Genomic DNA, 20165 nt, shown 5'->3' on the forward strand with positions numbered 1-20165 from the left:
TAGTATTTTTTCTAAAACCCTAAGAATAAAGGCAAATAAAGGACTTCCAAAGTGTAATACAGTAAATGAGTGTGATATCCTTTGTAACTGAAACTGTTAAATAATATCTATCAGAATATACCTACACAAACTGAACTGTATGAATGTTGCTTCAGTTGTGTGATTATTGTAATTAATTACAAATGTGTGCCATTTTAATTAGAAACTCTAGCAAAACATTGTTAATGTAAAAGAAACAAACGTTTAACAGGGCTTGAAAGGTAGTGGAAACATTCCTTGACCTGATTTTTTTTTTTCTTCATTTCTATATTTTGCAACTTAGGATAAAGAATAGCAGAAGTTATGACACACTGATTGTCAGGGATTGTTTAGGGAAGTGGACTGAGGCTTCTGTATATTTCATAGCAAGTGAAGATTCTCAACAATTAGCTCTTAGTTTTTAAAGGGACATTGGAGGACATCTCTGACTCCCCTCATTTTGGAGACAGTCAACTGAGACCCAGGGGTGTTAAATGGCACCAAAGTGGTACAGCCACAACTTGAATGGAGGTCTTTGGGACCCTCCAAGGCCAGCATAACTTTCCACAGCCCCATACAACCTTCCTTGCAGATTAAGAATTCCTTTAGGGGCATTGTCACAGTTGTGCTGGATGAGCTCAGGCAAATCAATTTCAGTTTCCTGAAACTTTCAAAGAAAGAGCATCTTTAAAGAAGTTTGGTTCAACAAGTCACTAGAGTAGTGAATTTTATCCTGCTGAGACCAAGGGATGATAAACACACTTTCCATCAACTTGTTAGTTCCCTAGGGAATTGATGGCTCCACTCATATATTTTATTCAGTGTCCTCTGTTGTCTGAAAGTACCAAAACCATGGTATGAAATGCATTTTTGGGGGGTAAAATTAGTTTTGTTCATATTTGTTCTTGCTTGACAGATGGTAGCAAAACTGACAAGTAATGAGACCCTCCACAAAATATGTCTTTACTGGGACATAATAAATGACTGAGGCTAACCCCATCTACACTGATTGCAGCATTCAATCCCAGAAACTGAAAAGGAACCAGACAGAGCAGGAACAAACACTGCAAGGGCACAAAAAGGCTAATGCTGAGGCAATGCATCCTTACCCATTCCCATAGACATAACACTCCTTTCATCCTATCACCATTCTAAATAGCTAGGGGTGGGAAGACCCTTTTTAAGGTTGTCTTCATGACATACCAGTGGGTGTAAAAACACCAGGCAACTACTTCAACAGCTGTGGTGGTAAGAGAAGAGTCACTGCTTCTTTCACTTTGTGGATCTGGTGATTTTCAGAAGATAGAGGTGGGAAAAAATTCAACATTAGATGGTTCTCAGGAAGATAATTATAGTGGTTCTGTTGCAGTATTTCTAGGAGGGTTCCTTATAAAGATGATACTATTCTCTCTTACCCCTATATATATAAAATAAACCTCTAGATCTTTTTCCTTGATTAATTTTTTAAACAATGAAATATTTCAAATAACCACAAAAGCACACAGAATAATGTAATGAACACCCAGTATATTGAACACATCTCAACATTTTGCCATACATTTCCTTCATATGTTTTGTTCTTTAGGTTAATTTAACTGATTATAGATTTAACACCTTGTTACCCTTTCCTGATCCAATTCTCATGTCTCATTCCACAGAGGAGATGAATTGGACATGTTTTCATACCATTCTTACATATCTACTTACCCATAAATAATATATAATATTTTTCAAGCAGTTTTAAACCTCACATAAATGGTATTGTATTGCACATACCACTCTCTAGCTTGCTTTTTTTCTTTCAACATTGTATTTTAAAGAATTAAACTCAAAGATACATGTAGCACTAATTCATTTTAACTAATGCATCACCTTCCAGTTTGTTAAAATACTATACTCCTATTGAATGTTTAAGCTGTTCCTTGGTTGGTTGTTTTTGTTTTGCCATTACAAACAATAGTACAATGAGCACATTTGTCATTTGTACGTGTCTTCTTGTGCATCTGTGTAAGATTTTCTTTTAGGATAAATACCTAGGAGTGCTATTGCTAGGATATAGGGCAAAAGTATCTTGAGCTTTACTCGAAGTGGTTGTACCAATTTATACTTCTGTTAGCAGTATATGAAATTTCTTCTTTTTCTGCATCCTTCCCAATACTTGGTATTGTCAGACTTGTTTAATTTTTGTTAATCTGATGGTTATGAAATGCTATCTTACTTTACTTTATATTTCTCTGATTACTAGTGCTATTTATCAGACTTATGTGTTTATTGAAACCCCTGTAATCCTTTTTTTACATTTGCATTTTTGGATGAGTAATGCTTCCATATGTTCAAAAACCAAAGCAATATTTTAAAAGTATAAATTGAGAGGGCCATTCACCTCACTCTACCCCCATTTATAAATAGCTGCAAACATAAATGCATATTCTCATTCCCTCCACCCTTATACAAAGAAAGTGTAGTACTTAAATTATTCTCCATCTTGCTTTTTCCACATAATCATATATCCTTGAGATCTTGTCATATCACTGTGTTCTTTTTCACACCTATGCAGTATTCCATTTTAGGTATAGCACAGCTTATTTAACTAGCCTTCTGTTTATGGACATGTATTTCCATTCTAGTTTATTAAAAACAATGCTTGTAATGAATACCTTTGATCTTGTTTTAACTCATTTATGGGATAGATTCCTAGAAGTGGGTCAAAGTGTAAATATTTTTGTAATTTTGATAGATAATTTGATCTTTGTTGCCAAACGTACTTCATGGAGTCAGCGGAGAGTAGTACAAATTTGCATTCCCACAGCAATCTATGAGAGTGCCTATGTTCTCAAACTTGTGTTTATTTTTTGAATCTGATTGAGGATAATTGTCTATACTTAAGTCTTTATTTTATTCTCTTTTATGAGTGAGGTTGAGCATCTTTTCATACATACAGGGGCTCTTTGTGTTTCTGTTTTTGCGATCTGTATCTTTATGTCCCTGTCAAGTTCTTCTATTGGATTGTTGGTCTTTGTTTCTTATTGAGTTCTAAGAGCCTCTTGTGTATTTGGGAAGTTAATCCCTTTGTCTCTGATGTGAATGACAAATATTTTCCCCAGCTTTTCTTTTGTTCTTGCTAATGGAGTTTTGTGCCATGCAGAAGTTCTTTTTTCATTTTTGTGTAATAAAATTCCCCTTAATGATTTTAGAGGGGTTTGGATTTGGGGTCATAGAAAATTTTTCCCTCTCCAAAGTTAGGAAGAAATTTTCCTGTGTATTGCTCTACTTTCATGATTTCATTTTGAACATTTAAATATTTTATTTATTTAGTATTTAACCTGATATGAGTTATGAAATATTTTTCCATATGGCTACTGAGTTGTATCAGTAGCCCATTTTTACAAAGTTTATCTTTACACCAATGACTTGAGATGCTGCCTTTATAATATCTATGCTGGTTTGGATATATTATGTCCCCCAAAACACCATGTTCTTTAATGCAGTCTTGTGGGGGCAGACGTAATAGTGTTGATTAGGTTGTAATCTTTGTATTAGGTTGTTTCCACAGAGATGTGACCCACCCAACTGTGGGTAATATCTTTGATTAGATTACTTCATGGAGGTGGGCCCCACCCATTAAGTGTGGGTCTTGATTTAATCATTGGAGTCCTATATAAGAGCTCAGATGGAGCTCACTGCTACAGCCAAGAGAGACATTTTGGAGATGGCCGTTGAAAGCAGACTTTAGCTGGCACTTTGCTCTGGAGAAGCTAAGAGAGGACAAAACACCCCAAGGGCAACATTGTGAGGAATGCACAGGAGCTGAGAGAGGAGCTGGAACACAACCAGGGATGAGCAGACACCAGCCATGTGCCTTCCCAGCTAACAGAGGTTTTTCAGACACAATTGGCCTTCCTTTGGTGAAGGTATACTTGTGTTGATGCCTTAATTTGGACATTTTCATGGCCTTCAGACTGTAAATTTGTAACCAAATAAATCCCCTTTATAAAAGCCAATCCATTTCTGATATCTTGCATAATGGCAGCATTAGCAAACTGGAGCAATATCCTAAATTTCAATATGTATTTGGATTCTGTTTTTGACTTTCTATTCTGTTCCTTTGATCTGTCTCTTCATGCACTGGTACCATGATGTTTTAACTATTGAGACTTTATACATATTTTAATTCTATCAGTTCCTGTTTTAAAGAATATTTTTTAACAGAAATGGGTTTTGAATTTTGTCAGTATTTTTCAGGATCAATGAAGAAAATACTATAATTTTTCTCCTTAGATATTGTGTAAGTTTCTGCTACAACAAATTACTGCAGTTCCTTCCTAAATTTATCTCTTTCCACTTGGATTTTACTATAAGCACTGAAGAGAAAGCAGGCCATACCATCAACACTTTGACTGGCAGTCTTTTCAGTTAAATATCCAAATCCATCATTTACAACTTCTGTTTTCCATTCAACAGTAGAATACAGTTCAGCCAAGGTTTTCCTCCCATATTATAGCAATGATCACCTTCCCTTCAGTCTCCAATAATGTTTCTCATTTCCTTTTGAGTCCTCACCAGAAGCACCTTTAACATCCATATTTCAACCAACAGTCTCTTCGAGACAGTTGAGGCTTTTTCTTTTATGTGCCTCAAAATTCTTACAACCTCTACCCATCACCCAATTCCAACGCCACAGCCACATTTTTAGATATTTGTAACAGCAGTACCAAAACCTATATTAGTTTTCTTGGGATGCCACAACAAATTGCCAGAAATTGATGGCTTAACACAACAGCAATTTATTATCTCATAGTTCTGGAAGCTAGAAGTCTGAAGTCAAGCTATGGGCAGGACCATGCTCTCTCCAAAAGCTCTGAGGGGAAAACCTTTCTTTGAAACTTCTAGCTTCTGGTGGCTCCTGGAAATTCCAATCTCTGCTTTCATCTTCACATGACCTTCTCCCTGTGTCTCTCTGCGTCTCAATTCTCCTTCTCCTTTCTCTTATAAGGATGCCAGTCATTGCATTTAGGGCCCACCTAAAATCCAACCCACTACAGACATAGTGATACATTAATAAATGTTCTAATATTAAGCCGTCCCTGCATTCCTGAAATAAACTCCACTTAGTAACATAGTACCATTCTTTTAGTATACTGAGGAGTTCTGATTGTTAATTTTTTAGTTAGGATTTTCACATTGATATTCAGAAGTACAATTGGTGCATAGATTGACTGTTTTATCTTTGTCAGATTTTAATAACAATGTTATACTGAAAAATGTATATCTGAAATTAAGAACTAATTGGACAGGTTTTAACAGCAGAATGGATACATCAGAAGACAGAATTAGAGAACCTGTAGACAGATCAGTGGAAAATACCCAAACTGAAGCATAGGGAAATCAAAAAAGAATGGAAAAGCAGAACAGAAAGTAAAAGCCATGTGGGTCACAGTCAAAAAGTCAACATATAGATAATTGTAATCCCAGAAAAAAGAGGAGAGAAAGAATGGGGCAAAAAAAATATTTTAGGAGATAATGACTAAGAATTTTCCAAAAATGATTAAGAATACTAATCTACAAGTTCAGAAAGCTTGGTGAAATTTTGGTGGTACAAATACAAAGAAAACTACACCTAGGCATGTTATACTCAAATTGCTGAAAAACAAAGCAAAGAGTATGTCATAAAAGTAGCCAGAGAAAAGAGACACAGTGCCTTAAAAGGAATGCTAATAAGACTGTTGACCAACCTTTCGGGTGAAATTATGGAGGCCAGAAGACAGTGAATTGATGTTATTAAAGTGCTGAAAGAAAATAAAATGCTAATTTGATTCCTGTATCTATTGAAAGCATCCATCAAAATGAAAACAAAATAAAGACATTTGCCAACAAAAAAAGCTAAGGGAACTTGTCACCATCAGTTCTGTACAAAAAGAGTTACTAAAGGAAATTCTTCAGACAGAAGGAAAGGAAGCATGGAACTTCAGAAAGAAATGAAGAGCACCAGAAAGGATAACCATTTACAAATATAAAAGAATATCAGTTGTTTAAAACAATAATAATAATTTATTGTGGGGTTTATAATGTACTTAGAAATAAATTTTATGATAGCAATAACCCAAGGGGCTGGAGAGTATAAATAGAGGAAAGCTGAAGTAAGGTTTTTGCCTTTTTCTGGAAGTGAGAACAGCACCAAGCATATTATTAAGTTTTCTGATCATGACTGCTTTCTGGATTGATGGGGGAGTGGAAAAGAATGATATATATAAAGCCTATGTTATATTCCCTAATTTCAACTTGGGAAAAAAGTAGCCTAGAAATGTGATTCTAGGATAAATCTTAAAGTGTGCTTGTACTTTGTTAATTCCTAGGTGAAAAGGTTTTTGTCTCTTTGTATGGAGCTGCCATAGACTTGAATATAAGGCTGGACAAGAATTCCTTGATCATTGAGAAAACCTACATATCTTTGGCCAGTCAGCGAATGATAACCATTCACAACCACAGTAACATCATTGCCCATTTCCAGTGGAAGATATTTGCTACCCAAGAAGAGGAAGAAAGAGAAAAACATAGGTTTGTAATAAGAACCACCTATAAGTTGTGATATTGGGGAATGTAAATTCAGTTTTTAGGAAAAATCAGGGACTTTTATAGTAAGTTTTTAACCAACTCAAACTTGGTCAGATTTTCTTCATTTGGTTTTAGTGTGCAGTGCTTTGGAGTGGCTTTGGAGCCACTCATCTAACAAATTTGAGCTAAAAATGCTGCCCTTCCTCAGCTAATCTTAACCTTATTATACTTTAGCAGTAGCTGAACTCCTGTATTTTAAAGAACAGATATATTCATTCTTCGCTGCCAAAACTAAGCTACATGTCTGTATTTCATAACCTCTGATCCATTTGATCAGATTTCTTAAAGAGCTTCTAATTTTGGGATCAATGTGGGATTTTTTCAATGGCAAGATATTTCCAGAAAATACGCAAAATGAGGAGAAAGAAGAGCTGAGATATAACAGCTTTTATATTTTCGGTTTTAGTAGTATTGCTCAGTTCCTGTAAGGCATATAATTTAATAATGGTTTCTTGTTGCTATCTTTGATCTTTTCCTTTTAAAATGATGCTTCACAGAAATTGGAGAAAATTAATAAAATGTAAATCCAAGCTGTTTTAACAAATCTCATTACTGTTAAATTTTGAATGTCTTTTTTTTACCAAATCTATCCTTGCCTCTTTTAAACGTCATTTTCATTTTTATCTCCTTCTAACCTCCTTGAATTAACACTTTTTCAGCTTTCATTTGGATTTTTTCTCTCCTTTCCATTTTCATTAAAGATTAGTACCAGGAAACACCAAAGGTTTGTTTAAAACCAAGTTAGTATGTGATAAAAATAAAAGCTCTTCAGTCCATAGAAACCAGGTAGAAATCCCCCATTGCGCTGTCTCTAATTGAATCGGAAGGAGCTGTGACAATGACAGGATACAGTGGACCAGAAGCTGTCATTCAGACAATGAACTTTAATCACTGGATTGCCACTGTGCCAACTTTTTAAAAAGCGAGAAAAGAAAAGCCTTTCCTGCCTAAAAACTTCATTTTGCCTCATGGTATAAAAATACAAGTGGTTTAAAAAGGCAAGAGGAAACTGTACATCCATTGCCTGATTTGTCCTGATTCCCCAACCGATAGCCTCAGGCAGCATCAGAATGGTTCAAACATGTTGAAAAACAAAATGTGGTAGAGCACGTACAAATGAAGAAAGAGGAACAGCAGAAAAAGTTGTGTTTTAATGCCACACCTGTCTTGTGAGCATAGCCTTTTGGGAGAACAGGTACACACTTAAGAGGGAAAGCCAGCTCTAATTTCAATCATTCTGTGTGACTAATTATATGTGTAACATGCAAGTGATGCCATATCAATGTCCAAAAATTTGAGGAAGTTAATTTTAACAGTTAAACTCATAAAAAATTAAAACTGGTTGCTGTCATAGATGCCAAATCACAGTTAAAATACTTTCAACTGTAAATGTATGGGCATTTTTTGTCTTTATCCTCACTTCATCTCCCCCCACACCTACACCCCAATTTCTTTAATATTGTCTTTTACTGTTTTTCTTCTGTTTCTCTCTGACTGCTTTTCTCTCACTATCTTTTGCTCTTTCTAATCTTCCTCTGACAATTTTTTTTTGTAGCAAGGGGAGAATATAGGATTTCGTAACCATACTTAGAAGTCTAATTTTTGTCATCTGGGATCATGTCCCTCCCTTAAACTATGAACTTGAAAAGTGACTTAACATGGTTAAATAAGAATACCCTCACCTTCACTTTGGTTGACCCATAATAATTAACTCATGTTTCTCCAAACTGGATTGGTTTATCCAGGCAAAGAGTCTATTGGAGGCTCTGTTCCTTCCTCTCCTCCTCCCCGCTCTCTCCTGAGTGCCAGATGCTAGAACAAGAGGGGAAATGGACGCCATTTTTGCCTAGTCTCTTATTTGACCAGGCTGTCTCTTCTTCATCCATATTTTGTTCCTTGAGACATCCCCAAGCATGCCATAACTTTCATATTATTAGCCATGGATTTTGTCCTAGATGTAATTGGTCATGAAATGCCCATCTTCTCAACAAGCAAGGAAAATAGAGAGATATTTGCATGTTACCAAACATTTAGTTTCTTTCTATGGATAACTGTCCCATTTGCCGGTGGAGGTACTATTGCTATGAGTATAGCCCCCTCTTCCTTAGCATCACAAATTCTCAGGTTGTGACCCAGGCCACATGTCAGTGCAAAATAAAGCAGAACATTTGTTAGAAGCTCGTTCGTGGGCAGAGGACTGCCCATCCCTGAGAAGCAGCAGTGAGATCTTGAGCTAAGAGTGGAACTTTTGTTCTCTCTTGATCACTCCAGCAGGGCTAGCACAGGCATCCCTGGAAGTGTCCTTTTTGCACTTTTCTCTTCTTTCCTCCCCTTCCTCCAGCAGCCTCTGTAGTTATAAATGTATATAGAGAAAGGTTCAGTTTGGTCCTGAGCTTAAAACAGAGAGGTCCTATTCTAAAGGGGCTGACAAACACAGACACACGCCTGATACTGTAGGTTGTTTTCAGTTCTCTCAGTTTTCCACTAGGCACTCTGTTTTAAGATCTGTCCATATTGTTGTATGGATATATCATCCGCTGCTTCTACCTGCTGCACAACTCCCACATTTTATCTGTGCATTCTCCCAGAATGGAAATCCATGGGCTCATACAAATGTTTGCATGTTAAGCAACCATGGAAAATTCTGTACTGCTTCAGTCTGAGAATGGATTAACATTTAATTTTTACAATAATTTGATTTTATAATTACAAACAATGCATAGTCAATAAAATTTAGAAAATAAAGGGCAACACAATTATGAAGACAAAAATCAATTAAAATCTTACAACCCAGATAAAACTATTAATATTTTAATATTATCTATATCTATTCCTTTCCCCAATAAATATGTTTTCTTTTCTTCTTTTTTATTGCAAAGTTGTGGTTGCCTTATACATTTTGTAACCTGCTTTCTTATTTTAAAGTATTTCAAACACCTGACAATGCTGTTAAATATTATTCTTTAATGATAGCTGCTTATTACTCCATGGACACAGCTTCATCATAGGAGACAGTATAATATATTGGCTAATATCGGGGGATTCAGACTGCAAAAGGCCTAGTTTGAAGTTCAGGCTCCACCTTTTAGCTGTGTGATCTAGAGCAAGTTACTTTACCTTTTTGAGCCTCAGTGTTATCATCTGTAAAATGGGAATGATAATAATACTAATAATTACATCATATGGTTGTTATGAGTATTATATTACATGATGCATTTGAAGGGGCTTGGCGAGTACCCAATAAGTGTAATATCTATAATTCCCATTATTTGTTTAACCAATCTGTCATTATCTTGTATCAAATATCACATTTTTTAATGTTATTGCTAGCGCTTTGATGAATTTCTTTATAATAGTCGTGTCTTTGTTTACATCCATGATTGTTTCTTTAGAATTTATTCATGGAAGTGGAATTTATTTTTTCAAAAGGTATTCAATTTATAAGTCTTTTAGATATGTATCAAACAACATAAAAAAAGAAATGGTCTCCTTCCTTCTGTCAACTGAGCTGTCTTTAATTTGCCGTGCTCTGCTCAGCAGTATGGAGGGACTGTAGCTCTGGTTACCTTGCACACTGCTTCCTACCTAGCAATAAAAAGGAAGCATAAAATGCTTTCTTTGTTGGTACCTGAACCCACTGAACCCATTTATTGCACTTCCTTTTGCTTTCCTTTTGCTCGAAGGGCCCTGAGCACTCAAGTTATTAAAGAGTGTTATTTAGCAATGCTGAACAAATGGTTTGCATGAAGTCACTTAGAAGGTAGTTGGGATTGGCACAGTAATTTAGTGACCCTGAGCTCCCACTAAGCACTCATATTGCTCAGTAATTTGTCTTTCACCATGGATATCAGTCAGATTCTGGGGAAATGGTCATGTGTCCTGGTGGAAGATAAAATTCAGCCTGCAAAATTCAAGTGAAGTAACTGATGTCAAGAGTAAAGTGAACATGGTTTTGTGAGGGCAGTGAAAGTGAGGGTTGCGGAAAGCTGCTTTTTTGACTTATCACAATGGATATTAATTAAGTGCTAGTGAGAGAGAGAAAAGGAGGTGTCTTTAGGGGCAGTTTGAGCTTTCATAGGCTTTACAGCTTGGTGATTGCGTCTGGTTGATACGGAGAGAAAACTGGTATTTTTAAGCACCTGCTATGTCCCAGGAACAACACCATGTTCTTTATCACATTTGTACTCAGACATCTTTATTACGGAAGAGATTTATTATCTCTATTTTATAGGTGTGGGTGCCAGTGCTTAGAGGAATGGGTTAATGCCCAAAGTAAGAGAGCTAGTAAATAAATAGTAGAATCAGTATCCAAACCTAGGCCTTGCTGGTTCCAAGTTCTATTCTCTAGGAAATTGACAGCTAAGAAAGAATTAAAGCGAAGTTTACAAGGAATGAAATCATGCTTGGAAGAGTGAGAGACAGGGTATGTGTTAAGTATTTAAAAGCAGCCTAGAAAACACAATTACCTAAAAGAAAATATTTATCCCAAAATACGTAAGGACCCAGGAATAAGCAAATAGGCATTGAGTGGGAATGTAAACCAGAGAGGACTTTTTGAAGGAAGTGACTAAAGAAAAGGAAACAGGCTCTGAGAGGTTAAAGTACAAAGTCTCCTGGCTAGTATTTTACAGACTCACGTCAAGGAGGGACCTTCCCAGGGTGTTGGGTGAAGACATTTCCAGGAGGATGGAAGCCCCTTTACAAAGTTCTTCTTGAGAGTACAAAATGGATCTCACATCTCCTGTGTTTTCTTTAGGGTCTGTCATGATCTGAACAAAGAGGAGAAGAAAGAGACTGATGAGTTTCTTGAAGAGTGCATTATTGATCCTTCACTCCGAGAACGTCTTTCCATTCTCTCCCGTACCTTTGAGAATCATCGAAGGCTGGTGTGGGGAGACAGCATGCTCTTCTTAAATAGCGTTTTCACTATCGAGCCCCTGGTGAGCACACAAATAAAGTCTGATCTTATAGTATACTTAAGTATGAGAACAGGGTGTGTTTTCGATGACAGTACTCACTCTGGGATTGATCTAGTGAGTTCCAAAAGCCTAAAATTCCTCTGAAGAGACTCATGATCATTATTAAACATGGAATGAAGGTTAATGGTAATCAATTATATATAAATTACTTTTTATATTAATAGAAAACTTTATATATGCCAGTCGTGTTCATATGCATTACCCAATATATAGATGGATGGATGGATAGATGGATGGACGGATGGATAGATAGATAGATAGATAGATAGATAGATAGATAGATAGAATCTTACAACTCTACAAGATATGATTAGTCCCCCATTTGATGGATGAGAAAACGAAGTCTTAGGGAAATTTTATAACTCGCTGAAGGCCACGCAGCTAGTGTCAGTAGTTGGAAATCATCCCTGATTAGCTTGACTCAAGAACAGAGTTTCTCAACTCTCAGCACTATTGACATTTAATGCTAGACAATTCTTTGATGTAGGGGACTCTTCCGTATATTACAGGATATTTTGTGGCATCCCTGGCTTCTACCCATTACCTGCTAGTTGTGAAAACCAAAAATGTCTCCAGACATTGCCATATGTCCTCTGGTGGGCAAAATTGCCTGGGTTGAGAACTGCTCAGTCTTAATTCACTCAAAACATAATTTCTGATTGTATGTTCTGTACAGGTACCAGGCATTGTTGTGTGTATCAGGCATTGGTGAAGAAAACAGACATAGTCTTTAACTTCACAGTCTATCTAGTGAGAGCTGAGCCATAAATAGAACAGGGTCTGTCTAATTCCACAGAACAAACTCTTGATACTCCTACTGCCTCAAAATAAAAGTAGCTAACTTTTTCTTTATTTATTATGTGCTAGGCACCGTACTACAAGCTTTGTACACATTGTCTCACACTTAGAAGGCATAGAATGATGTGAGGATAGAAAGAATGGTGGGCATTGAGAAAGCCCACAGCTGGTTAGAGCTGCTGGATTGTTATCTTTAAAACCAGTTGGAGAGAAGACACACTAGAATACAGGGTCACTTGTGTTAAATGCCACTAAATTGTATAGACTAATTTTCCTTGTCTGCACTTCCAAATTGCTATTAATTGGGGTATAGCGTGGAAAAGAAGTTCCATGGCTAAATAAATTTGAGAAAAATTAGGTTAAATATTATTTGAAAGGTTTCTTTGCTGTAAGACTTCTAAAAATCTTTAATCTGATAACACGCACTGGTAATTTCTAAGAGGGAGCTTTCCCCAAACTTATTTGGCCATGCAATCCTTTAACCTCAACGTCCTCTGTGATAATATTTTATGGGATCTACTGAGTGAGACCTTGGTGAAGACAGTAATTACAGTAGTGCAGAGGCTGGGATGATTATCACAGGCTAAGAAGTTAGAGGAGGCTTCTTGAGATGAGAACCTTGAACTGGACCTTGCAGGATGGGGCTTTTGAGGAATAAAACAAAGGATGTGCATGGCCTGGCTCACCCATGGTTCCATGAGTGGACCAGTTTCCTTGAAGTGAAGAGTCTATATAGGAAAATAAGGTTGGACTTGTGGGTTGAGGCTGAATGTTCTATCACCTCAGAAGACTGTTAAGATCCCTTGAGCAAAGGGATCTTCAGATATGATGGGTCAGACCAGCAAGAGGTTAAACACAAGATGAACATGTAGTTTTTGAAGAATAGGACAGGTAACAAAAGTAAAAAAGATCAAGCCAAGAGATGATGAAAAAGTTAGGAAAGTACTGGGTCCAGGCATGCTACTGAGTGAGTCCAGGAGCTGGAGAAGGGAGGAGCAATCAGGCTTGGTGATCTTAGGTATACTGAAAAAGTCCAGAGTATAGATGGCCCAAGATTCTTCCCAGCTGGCACTGGAGCTCTAGAATGTTGACTGATGCACCTGTTTCTCATTGCCTTCTGGGAGTGGATGGCTCTAAAATTGCAAACATTGTAGTCAGGAGAAGCTGGGAGACCCAGAGGTGAGACTTGTGCATTTCCAATTCGGAAATAGAAAGTCTAGGGTTACCTTAGATTTTCTTTCCCTCATAGTCTATCTCTTACCTAACTTAGTTTATTTCCAAAGGGACATGATATGATTTATATGTGTTAAAATATGGCATTTAATATGATTGCTTTCAGAGTCCAGATAGGAACTGAATTGGTCATTCTTATCACAACGCATCTTTTTTTTTTTTTAATCTTCATTTTATTGAGATATATTCACATACCACGCAGTCATACAAAACAAATCGTACTTTCGATTGTTTACAGTACCATTACATAGTGGTACATTCATCACCCAAATCAATCCCTGACACCTTCATTAGCACACACACAAAAATAACAAGAATAATAATTAGAGTGAAAAAGAGCAATTGAAGTAAAAAAGAACACTGGGTACCTTTGTCTGTTTGTTTCCTTCCCCTATTTTTCTACTCATCCATCCATAAACTAGACAAAGTGGAGTGTGGCCCTTATGGCTTTCCCAATCCCATTGTCACCCCTCATAAGCTACATTTTTATACAGCTGTCTTCGAGATTCATGGGTTCTGGGTTGTAGTTTGATAGTTTCAAGTATCCACCACCAGCTACCCCAATTCTTTAGAACCTAAAAAGGGTTGTCTAAAGTGTGCATAAGAGTGCCCACCAGAGTGACCTCTCGGCTCCTTTTGGAATCTCTCTGCCACTGAAGCTTATTTCATTTCCTTTCACATCCCCCTTTTGGTCAAGAAGATGTTCTCCGTCCCACGAAAGGCATCTTTTTAACCATTATGAAGAAAAACATTTTCTTTAAATAGTGATACATGAATATAGTATTTTAAAAATAAATGAGGTTAATTTTGTTTATATTGTGTGAGGGAAAAAGTGCCAGAAACAGGAAGAGGGCTAAATTCCAAGAAGTCTGTGACTTGCTTAGGATTCCTGGAGGAAAATAAGATAACCTTTGTGGAATCTATGATTATTTTGTCTTTTATGTACACTACTCAGATTTCCTTCTTATAATAGTATCCATTAGCTGGTTCTTGACAATTTTTTAAAAATGAAAATGAAGACATGAAACTTTTCTAATGTCTCCCAAATGTCTTTCTGGTCAAAACAGCAGAATTCACTGTCAATTATTGTGAATTATTTATTGATGTTAAATCTCCTTTCTTTCTTACTAAAAGATCCTGATAGTTTTACATAAAGTTTTTGTGCATGTATATAATACAAATTACCTTGTAACTTACTTTTGAAAGTATTTGATGGAAAAATTCCATGTCACTAGTTTCTCAACCCAAATATGAACTGTGGGTGTTTTCTTCCATTGAGATTTTGGCTTTCTGATACAAGTAAATAAATGCTCCAGGAGTTGCTGGTGAGAGAGTTCGGAAATGCTTTATAAATGAGACGATATCTGAGCTGAATCTTAAAGGAAGGTAGAATTTAATTAAATGGAAAGCAGGGTGAGGAGAATGTTTCCAGTTGGGGGAATTATGAAAACAAAGAAAAGAGAAACTATTAGTTCCATGAAACATTAAGTAACATTGAGTAGACTAGTTTTTCTGGAGAATAAAAATAAGAAGTAAGGTTGGGAAGAAGAGCAGAGGAAATCTGAGCTGCCATGCTAACCCACTGTGCTTTAGTCTACAGGCTATTTCCCCTACAGTATGTTTCTGGAAACACTGGGCCTGAAGGGTAGTGATGTGTGTTCCTTGCAAAAGAAGAGTTTTGTGGTCAACTAAGTTTGGGTAATAATGGTCCAAAAGAAGGTGATTTTCTAAGTGGAAGAGTACAAGCAGCATTTCCCTGTGAGCACAGACCCCTTAACTCAGTGTTCTGTAGATCACAGTCTGCTAAATGGTACCGAGAGTATCAGAGACTCAGAGCAGGGTTCTAAGCAGGGGTATGGTGTGTTCCGTGGACAGAGTGTGAGATGGGTGGTGCAGGTCAGGCGGGGGGAATGCGCTAGTGCAGGATGGGTCAGGGAGACTCATCACCTCTGCAGGCAAGTTCAGGGTAATGTGTGAGGGTGATGAGGACCCGGAATAGTTCAGTGATAGCTGGAAAGCAAAGGAAATGGTAGATATGAGATTCTAAAGGAAGACACTACAGTGCTTTTTGATTGACTGTTGAGGGTGAACATGGTCAGAAGTCATGCATCTCCTCAGATCTGAACTGGATTAGCTGGAAGAATTATGATATTTTTTATGGAAGTTAGTGACTGGGCTAGCTTTGCCAATAGCAAATGTGACCTTTAACAAGCCATTTGGTCTCCCTTGGCCTCGGTTGACTTGTACACAAAACAAGGTTATTGGACTAGGTCACTTTGATCCTTCCAACTCATAAACTCTGATTCTCCAGTTTGGGATGAGACTCTGGGCTCCTTAAAGTCAAGGATTGCCTTGTCCTCATCTTGTGCCAAGTGCCTACGTCAGTGCCCATAAACAGATGAATGAATGAAAATCCATTAATTAATATGATGAGTTTGATTCTGAACATGATTGAATTTAAGATGACAATAGATGTCCAGCAAAGTTCTAGAAATGTAGGACTAAAATTTGTGGGAGAGGAATCAAGGCTGGAGGCAAAATTTGTGAGCATCCTGTAAATGTCTTTGTTGAATCAATGAAAACTGGATGGAAACTCTAAGAGCAGAGCAGAAAAGGAAAATTGCCAAGGTCCCAAGACTCAGCCTCCATGTGCTCACTTCTAGAGGTCCCGTGAAGAGAGGTGAGGCTGTGAGTTCACAGAGAAGGAAGGCCAAGAGGAGAGCCCGCCAGCTGAGAGCCTGGCAGCCAGGCAGGGATCTCCAGGGGAAAATGGTCTTGCCGCTCACTCTCCCCTCTTGTACCTGGCTCATCACCATTTTCCACTGTAGGTCTGTTCTGAATCTGAATCAGTTATGCCAAAGGGCTATTATTTAATTTCTGACAGTTTAGATATGCATCAGTGATTCATTTTTTCTTGGGGTATGATTCCTTTTAACTAGATTTTGGTATAAGTTGAGTTTATAGTAGAAGCAGAGAAGATTAAAACCAAGTAGTTATCACCTGCTAATCTAATCCTCAACCTCTAATTGATATACTGTTCAAAAAATAAAAATAAAAGGTTGATGCATGAGCTTAGAGGCCACTTTGCTCTCTGGTAGACTCTTCAGGCTTTGTGTCCATTCAGTAAAGGCAATATCTTCAAATGAAGTAAACTTATTAAAAAAAAAACTGTTGCCTTAGAGTCTGAACAGAAATAAGAAGAAATATATGCTTACTTTCTCAGGCCTATGAATGTATGTTGATTCTGAAAATGCATCAGTTACATCAGAAAGGTTGGTTTAGCAATTAGTGTTTTACAGGAACATTGTTCCTGTTTTAGAGGCTCTTTCAATTTAAAGCAAGGAGATTCAAGATCAAGAGGTCAGTCACTGTCCCTAAATTGTCCAAAAGTGGTGATGGGTTTGGATTTAAATCAAATTTTTATCAGTAGTATCATATGAGAAGTATTTTGATTTAATGCTGTAAGAATGACAGACCGAAAACTCTACAGAGTCCCACCTGATCACCATCTGTCCACAAATTAGTTCCATTGTCTTAGCTCACTTTCTTCTCATCATGCCCATCACATAAGTTTTTACAATTGCCAGATTTTTTTTTGGAACCTTATGCTGGGTGTCCTGGGTACTGATGTGGCCACAGAGTACCAGGGCTGCTTACCTCCCCTCACTTCTTTGTGATCTGAACGAGAGAGTTGGCAGCTGCAGTGCAAAGGTAGGAGTTTATCTTTTGAGAGACCCCAGAGGTGTTCATTGGTAGAAAATGGGACATGCAAGGACCAAGGGTGACCACAGGGAGAAGGGACTCCTGGGCAGACCACAGGACAGAAGATTTGAAGGGATGTCTTTTAACTTTACTTGGTAATTTATTAATATTCTAAAAGTGACCGGAATTGTTGCCCTAGTCATTAAAACATGTGTTCCCTTTTGCTAAAGCTGCCATTATACATAATACCAGAAATAGATTGGCTTTTACAGTGGGCATTTATTAGTTCACAAATTTGCAGTTCTAAAGCCATGAAAGTGTTCAAACTAAGGCATCAACAAGAGGATACCTTGACCGAAGAAAGGCTGATGACATCCGGAACACCTCTGTCAGCCGGGAAGGCAAGTGGCTGACACCTGCTGGTCCTTTACTCCCAGATTGCATTGCTTCCAGCTTCTGATTCCAGTGGCTTTCTCTTCAAGCATCTGTGGGTTCTCACTTGGATTCTCCAGGGCAAACTCTGGGCTTCGTCTCTTAGCTTAGCGTCTCCAAACGTCTTTCTGTCTGCATCTCCAAGAGTCTGGGTCTGTGTCAGCTCTGAGATCTCAATCTCTCTCTCCCTTAACTCTCTTAAGGACTTCAGTAAACTATTTAAGACCCATCTTGAATGGGGATGGGGGCGTCACATCTCCATGAAAACAATCTAATCTAAAGGTCCCACCCACGATTGGGTCTGCCCCCACAAGATTGGATTAAAAGAACATGGCTTTTCTGGGGTACATAATAGATTCAAACCAGCACAGCATGTGACATATTACTACTCTTTAAATCAAGTTCCTTATACATTAATTCTTTTGATAATGTCTTGGAATGTTAATGTCAGTTTCTTAAATTTTTCCATTTGTTCCTTATCTAAGGAAGGTACTGAGTTCTGTAGAATTCTGATCATTTCTCAAGCCACCTGCTTCCCTAAGGGTTTTCTCCTTTGGAAAGGAATTGCAAAATTGAGTTTATTATGCATGTTCTCTGCCTTCCAGAAAAGCAAGTGAAATTGGCCACTTTCAGAAATATAATATTCTATTGTACTAGATGGACTTTGGCTGTACAGAATTTTGACAGTCTCATTCTGTTATTTCCTCTGCTTAGGTCTCTAGGGTGCCCTGAGTGAAAGAGAGTCAAAGACAAAAATCTCAGTTCTGAAAATTGAAAAGCAGAAGAATATCACAGGGCAAAAAGAGAGAATTAAGCTTTCGATTTCTGTGGGAGCCCAGGAGTCCTCTGAGAAATCACAGCACAGATGTGCTGGCCTTGTTTCTGAACTCTGCTACTGCTGGCTCAGGTCACACTTTTAAGATGCAGCAAGGCTCAGGTCACACTTTTAAGATGCAGCAATTTTCTGAATGTTGAACACTTGATATTTTCTCAGAAGGAAACATCTGAGAATGTAAAGGGATTTGCCCAAACTGGCCCTTACTTATTGGTTAAGATCAATGAGCAGAGAGAATATTTCTGCTCCTGTTAGCAGGTGTCTCCTCCATCAAAGAAAACTTCATCCAATATTCCCAGGGAAACCTAAGGTTAATTTAACTAAGCCTTTAAAAGGAGAGAAACTTGATAATTTCTTTATTTCTCTGTAAGTAATAGTAAACCATGCTTCATCATCACCTAAGCCTGCAGAAAACATGCTGTTCCAGCAATTTGGACTTTTAGAGCACAGCTCAAATTTAGTTTACTTTATTTTTCTCAGATCAACATAGCATGTGAGCTCAGCAGAACCAGGTTGGTGGAAGCCCAGATGGCTACCAAAAAAGAAAGAGCTAGCTTTTTACTGCAAACCCTTTCCACTTCTTGTACCATTAGCCATGAGTCACATTGCAAACATGTGGGAGCTGACTCCTTAGAAATGGACACCAGAAAGGGAAAAGAGGACAGGATCTACTAAGAGCAAACTGTCCTTGACAAGTCACAATTCTTCCAATCAGTATGGCTTTCCCAGTCTTTAGCCTGTCTTTCATAGAGTTTATCCTTTCACATCTTTATGCTCTGCCAAACTTTTTCAATTGTGCTGGTACATTCACTATTGTATTGGAGAGCCCATGTAGATGGAGGGAGGCTTAGGGACATCTTAGAAACAGCAGGGTTCCTCATGGCTCATTAAATGACTGAACACTCATCTTGCTGGAAGAGGCTCAAATCTGTTCTCTGCAGAGAAAGGCATGAACTTCACACACAACTACCTCAGCTCGGTAAAACCCTGGTGTAATTTTCACTATATTTGGGTTGAAAGTGGGATCAAGATAGAATACTCCTTTTGTGAGGCTTCCTCTAACAGATGGACAAATCTTATAGCCCCCTCTTAGAAACTTTTCTGGTCATTATTTTGAGAATCAAAACCTTATGCAATTTGCAGTTTCCTGCACTGGGAGATATAATAAACTTGAAAAAATTTTTTCAAGTCATGTGCCAATTTTTTTTCTCTCAATGATAATTTGGATAGTTTACTCTCAATTTTTTAACTTCCATTTATTTTCCTGTTTCTCTTCGAGAAAAAGTGCTATTTGCTCTGATTGTTGAGAAAGAGAGCCACAACTTTCCTTACTGATCCAGAAGGTTCTAGAAGAGCAATTCTGGATCGTGAAAGAGACTTTATTTTCTAATCAATGCTTCTGTTTTTTCCTTCTTCATCGATAGAAATTTGACTTTAAGAGTATGTTTTCGTTTCCCAGGAGACATTCTTTATGTTGATATTTCTCTAATATTTTAAGGAAAACTATGAAATAACTGAAAATATTTATCTTGGTCAAGAATGTTTCCATTTTGTTG

At 37.5% G+C, this 20165-nt stretch overlaps 1 protein-coding gene across 10 annotated transcripts in view; it reads left to right on the forward strand.

Annotated features, from left to right (window-relative positions):
- HYDIN (HYDIN axonemal central pair apparatus protein) overlaps positions 1 to 20165 on the forward strand; it is a 534664-nt gene that overhangs the window by 177226 nt on the left and 337273 nt on the right. For all 10 annotated transcript variants that reach the window (XM_037815908.1, XM_037815907.1, XM_037815906.1 and 7 more), the window contains exons 8-9: positions 6372 to 6573; positions 11387 to 11570. In XM_037815908.1, coding sequence (XP_037671836.1) covers positions 6372 to 6573; positions 11387 to 11570 — 386 coding nt within the window. The remainder of the gene's footprint in view (positions 1 to 6371; positions 6574 to 11386; positions 11571 to 20165) is intronic.

Source organism: Choloepus didactylus, chromosome 22 (assembly GCF_015220235.1).
Source record: "Choloepus didactylus isolate mChoDid1 chromosome 22, mChoDid1.pri, whole genome shotgun sequence".
NCBI classification, from domain to species: domain Eukaryota; kingdom Metazoa; phylum Chordata; class Mammalia; order Pilosa; family Megalonychidae; genus Choloepus; species Choloepus didactylus.